General features: G+C 44.7%; 1 protein-coding gene across 1 annotated transcript; it reads right to left on the bottom strand.

Moving 5' to 3' along the window:
- Positions 1–282: 282 nt before the first annotated feature.
- Positions 283–5,248, bottom strand: LOC115119066 (toll-like receptor 8). The gene is made up of 2 exons (XM_029647801.2): positions 5,108–5,248; positions 283–3,636 (listed from the first exon to the last, which is right to left on the bottom strand). The coding sequence occupies exons 1-2, from the start codon at positions 5,119–5,121 to the stop codon at positions 549–551; spliced, it is 3,102 nt and encodes a 1,033-aa protein (XP_029503661.2). The 5' UTR covers positions 5,122–5,248; the 3' UTR covers positions 283–548.
- Between the last annotated feature and the right edge of the window lie 589 nt (positions 5,249–5,837).

Below are 5,837 nucleotides of genomic sequence, written 5' to 3'. Positions count from 1 at the left end.
TCCTTTAAACCATCCCGGATGAAACTCAAATTACAATATCCTCAACATTAAATTAGCATCACTCTGGTGGCCGAAACAAAAGAAGGAAAACATCGCAACTCTCTTCTAACCAAATCACCTTACAATATTATGGGAACAACCAGCCATCAGACCGGCGACCAGATTAGGACAACGTCTCTGAAAAGGAAAAACCATAAAACATGCAATAGGCCTACAGAGAGTCATATCAACATGTTCAGCTCTTTATATTAACTTTAGAAAGAAATCAGACATAAAAATACATTGAGAACGTCAACTCCAGTTTTATTACATTTCACGCCTCAAGGGCACTAGGAACTTTGGTGCGCCACAGGGAAGTCTCGCTCCTGGGGAGGGTGCAGGTGAACCGTACACTGTGCTTTGATGCCAGCAAATTGCAGATGTTGCCTTCATCACAGTCTTTATGCTCGCTCCACATTTAATATTCAAAATTATACAGTAGTCTTAGGTCACCCATATCCTTAACTTTTACTTTGTAAGAGTCATAAGTTTCTCTAATGTCTGTAGGTTCACCGCCCAGTGAAGTATGTGCTGTGTAGGGATGTGTGAGTGCCTATCTGATCTTTCCTAATGGTTCTCTTCAGGTGGTGCCAGAACCATCGCTGGGCAGCTGGACTGGCATCCGCGGGCCACTCCAGAACACTGCGCCTGCAGAGCCGCCTGCGCAGGTGGAGGATGCGTGAGTGTTGCAAGACCTGGGGCTGCAGTAGCAGCAGCACCATGGAGTCGACCCCCTCCTCCACCAGCCGCTGCTGCACCAGCAGGGCAGCCATTTTGACTACACCACGCAACAGGAAGCCGTCCGTCAGCACAAACACTGTCTTCCTGCTCTGCCGCACGCTATTGGACAGGTTGTCCATGACAGGCATACCCAGTGTCCAATCACGCTCCTCCAGGCAGAGGGATCGTGTCCTCTCTCCACGCTCCTCTAGCTCGACCCTTAGATGGTTTAATACCCAATCAGAAGCCAGCGGGTCTGCGGTGTCATACATGACAAAGGCATCGTAGATAAAGTCTGTGGGCAGTAAGCGACGGTGATGCTTCATCTTGGCCCCACAGTAGTCCAGAATATAGGAGAGATCCCAGTAGAACAGGTGTGCTGTGAGAGATACCAACAGAGTGAGAATGATGAGAAATGACGTGATGATGCAGAAGGTCATTGCGTTTTCATTGTTCACACACTCCTCTATGTCATAGCTCAACACAGACTTGCCCCACCTCTCCACGGGCATGTCGCATGTCACCTCAGTGGCCAGCAGAGGGAGCTCCACCTCATTGCTCCTCATCCACAGATGGAAGTCCAACAGGTCACAGGTGCAGTGGAGCGGGTTGCCCTGTAGGGACAGCTGCTGGAGGTGGTTCTCTGCTCCAGACTCAAACGTGGTCTGGTTGATGAGCTCCAACAGGTTGAAGCTGAGGTCCAGCACATACAGGCTCCTGGCGCCCCTGAGGAAACCAGGCGCTAGCTGGGAAATCCTGTTATGTCTCAGGTCCAGAAACTTTAGTGAACTGGTTAAAGCACAGGCCACCTGCTCCAGTTTGTTCTTACTCAAGTCCAGCTCCTCCAGATGCGGTAGTTGTTTGAGCCTCTCCCAATCAACGACCTTCAGTCGGTTTTTACTCAGAGACAGGCGTCTCAGGGTCTTGGGGAAGTGTTTGTAGACCTCAGGCGGTACACGGTGGAGCTTGTTGTATGACAGATCCAGGGAAGTCAGGTTTTGGAGCGCTCTGAAAAGTTCATAGTTCTGGCATATTTTCCACATGATGTCTAGGCGGTTGCCTTGGAAGTCCAACTCCTGTAGGGAGCTGCTTGAGATGTTGTTATGAGTGAGGGTGCTGATCTCGTTCCAGCTCAGGTTCAAAACCTTCAGAGAGCTCAGGTTTTCCATGAATGCTAAGCTGTGGTTTAGCCCTGCCACCACAAAGTAATGATTATTATGACTCAGGTCCAACACCTCCAGTTCTGTTAGCTCACTGAATGCATGCTCATAGTGCAGGTAGATCTTATTCCGGGATAGATCCAAGTACTTAAGTTTGGGGAAATGTACAAACTCACTGCCGTTGAACATGTCTCCAATGGAGTTAGATGACAGGTTGAGACAAACTGTGTTGTCCAGGCCTTGCAGCATATCAGGGTTTATGTGGAAGATGTTGTTTCTGCTAAGGTCAAGCACTGGACCGTACACAATACACTTTGGCTTAATGTTAGGCAGATGTTGACGATAGAGTCGATCCTTGTGTACGTAAGGCCCAAACCTGTCTCTATTCAGCTCATAGCCACAGCTACACCCACATGTTGACAAAACATCTTCTTTCTTAGACAGGAAAGCAAATTTGTTCTCAGAGAGGCCAACACTGGACAAGTTGTGGAACATGCCAAACAATGAGAGGTTTGTCTGATAGATAAAGTTAGTTCCCAGATTGAGCACAGACAGGTGAGATAAATTGTAAAGTGGGTTCAAGTCATTTTTGTGAAGAGTTGAAAAAACATAGTTTTCTAGGTGTAATGTCTTCAGAGATGTCAGGTTGGAAAAGTTCCTAGAGAGCTTCAAGTTGTGGGAATATGAAGATTGTCCAGGGTGATTGTAAGACAAGTCCATCACCTCTATGCCGGGTAACACAGAGAGGAAGTCCCCATTGGCTATCTCACCAGCTAGACGGTTGAATGAAAGGTACAGGTAGCGCAAGTTGGTGAGGTTCTCAAACCAGGAGGACTGTAGGTGATCTAGAGAGTTTCCGGATAGTCTCAGCTCCTGCAGCTTGGATAGCTTCCTGAAGGCATATGGGTGTATCTGTAGTGCCCCATTGGGTGTATTACAGGGCGAGCAGAAAAACGGGGTGTTAGAACACACAGGGCAGTTACCTGACAGGCCCAGAAGCCTCAGGCTAGTGAGGCCACTAAGATCATGCTGGTGAATGTGGGTGATAGTGTTCTGTTTCAGTTTGAGCTGCTGGAGGGATGGGGGGAGGAACTGGGGGACACCTATCAATCTGTTGTTTGACAGCGATAAACTAGCAAGGTTGGTGAGGTGGGAGAAAGTTCTGTTTTCAATGACTAGTCCATTACAGACACTCTCGTAGTCGCAATTTCCAATTAAGTGGATTGTTTCTAAGAGTCTGACATGCATGAAGTCATTTGGCCTGATGGTTTTGATGCAGTTGAACTTCAGGCTCAAAAACCGCAGCTTGGACGGAAGGGCACTTGGCACTGCAGAAAGACCATTACTATCGAGGAGCAGTTCCTCGAGCTGATCCAGCATGGAGAATGTTTGGTTCTCTATTGTCAGAGGATGTTTCTGGGGGTGGAAGTTATTGCTAAGGTCTAGTCGAGTCAGGTTTCGGAGGTTCCTGAACGAGGTGCCGGAGAGTTTCTTGATCCTGTTGGAGGAAAGGTCGAGCCGTGTGGCATTCCGGCTGATACCCTGGGGTACCTGGAGTAGCTTCCTGTCCGAGCAGTCAAAGGACTCTGATTGGTTGAGAGAGATGACATCGCAGGGTAGTTTCCTCTGAGCCCAGGTCCTCCCAGAGCAGGAGAGGGAGAGACACAGCAACACCAGGATGAACAGCAGTCTCTGAAAGGCAGGGGAAAAAGGAAACCTGTGGGAAGAGGATATCATATGAATATTGATTGAAAATACCTGATTCCAAAAGTAGTCTCAGTTCTCTGCAAGAGGGGAGTGAGAGGTAAGACAAAATTATATATAAGATGACAATGGCACAGATAGTATTGCTATATTTGTTGAGTGCTTCAGCTTAGGTTATCAACGTTTTTTAAATTGGATTGTGAGTAGGCTACAGTGGAGGCTGCTGAGGGCAGGACAGCTCATAATAATGGCTGGAATTGAGTATAATGGCTAGAATTGAGTGAATGGAATGGTATCAAACACATTAAAACCATGTGTTGATGCCAATCCATTTACTCCATTCCAGACGTTATTATGAGTCGTCATCTCCTCAGCAGCCTCCACTGGTAGGCTACCTGTCTCTCTCTGCAGCTTACTGAGATGAACAATGGGACATTTGTATCATTAATTGTATAGTGCTTTGTAAGTATGTAACATGTTGAAACCGTTGACGTGTTGAACGATAGTATGCTTTTGGTATAAAAGTTGTGTGTTATCGCTCATTCAGGGGATACCTTTGCTATTGTTCAGGCTGGCGTGCCCTGGGAGGACGAGGACATAAACGTAATCCAAATTCTACGGGAACATAATTGCTGTCTGCTTTCATTCTCCCTTGGTTCCTTATTATCTGATGGGTATATATTTATTGTGTGTCGGCCGGAGATAATCAGAACTGAAATATATTGTGATACATGAAGTGATTATTGAGTATTTGTGCTGATGACGAAACTGAGATTATTCAACTATTTTGTGCTTCTGGTCAGCAGTGAACGTTTGAAACACTAGCCGCTGAAGATTGTGTCAATGATGAACATACAAACTCTTTTCCTGAAAATGAAATGTATTTTGTATCTGATATCTAGCTGGTCATTCCCATATTCCACTTCCTGACGCAAAGAACCTGTGTGTTATTAGTCCCGAGGACTTCTGCTCTCGTAAAAAAATATATATATATATATATAAATAAAATCAAGTTTGTGTAGTAGCCCTACAGTGAGGGGAAACATTTATCATTATCTTACTTCTGCTTTCCTGAACATAATCTTTTAAGGTAGCTTTTAGTTCAAGATTTAACTAATTGAATTTGCCATATATATTTTACTTATTAATTTATACATCTGTAAATAATGCATAGATATGCTTAAAAAGTTTAAGCATATACAAAAACAATACTGTGAAGTGCCCTATAAGGAAATATTTAACTTGATGGTTCAAGTTAGAGAGCATTTGGGCTGTCCATCCATTGTTGAATGATGTTGGGATGTATCAACACAATATTTCAGTTTTCCTCATATCCTAAGCCCATCGTAGGAATGTACTGGTCATAGGGAACCATAAAACTCTTCAATTAAATTAAAGGTACTTTTAAAAGTGAGCCAAAATATGAAGATTCTCTCATTTAGACATCCAATTAATTTCTGATACACAAATGTCTTGGTACTTACCAGTGTTCCTTCATTGTGCTCCCAGAGAGATGTCAGACAGTAGGGGTGGATGAGCCAACTCTTTTTTGTGTGTACATCACACAGGAAGTCATCTGGAGCCTTGCTGGTTGAACTTCCACATCGAGAGTGTATTCTGAGTATTTTGTATGAGTATTCTGAATGCTCTATGAATTCTGACCTTTTTACATAGATGTTGAAACTTCCTCTAAGTGCATGGTATGTGGGTTCTGGGGTCAAGGTTGTGCAAAGCATCCCATCAGGCCCCAGCCACACAGAAATGGATTAAATGCTCAAGGAATGCTCTACGAATCTGTTTAATCCATCAAAATGTTAACTCTCTGTTGTCCGTCAACGTATGACCCCATAGAAAAACCATTGTCTCTATCTGTTTTTCTCGGTGTGCCCGGGACCTCTCTGTACAATGTACTCCCACCCCCTTTAGAACTATCTTTGTTCCTCTATTTAGAAAAGCGGAATGATCCTTGGATGATCTCACCCCAACCCAACCCCGTGATTGTGCATGTAATTTGTCCACCTCAGAGGAAAAAGAGACTACAGATTGTCTCTATAGTAAGAACAGTTTTAGAATTGTGATAGGTGCCTTTCTTTGGTTTGAAATATGTAGCTTGCTTTTTGAGGTTGATGGAGAGTGATTAGGGGTTGGAACTAAAGCCTACCCTGTAACTCCTCTGGACCAGGGTTGTAGACCACAATACATGGCTCCAGGTTT

The sequence above is a fragment of the Oncorhynchus nerka genome, linkage group LG4, assembly GCF_034236695.1.
Source record: "Oncorhynchus nerka isolate Pitt River linkage group LG4, Oner_Uvic_2.0, whole genome shotgun sequence".
In the NCBI taxonomy this organism is placed as follows: domain Eukaryota; kingdom Metazoa; phylum Chordata; class Actinopteri; order Salmoniformes; family Salmonidae; genus Oncorhynchus; species Oncorhynchus nerka.
The sequence above is the reverse complement of the archived record's forward strand: the minus strand, read 5'-3'. Positions and strand labels throughout refer to the sequence as shown.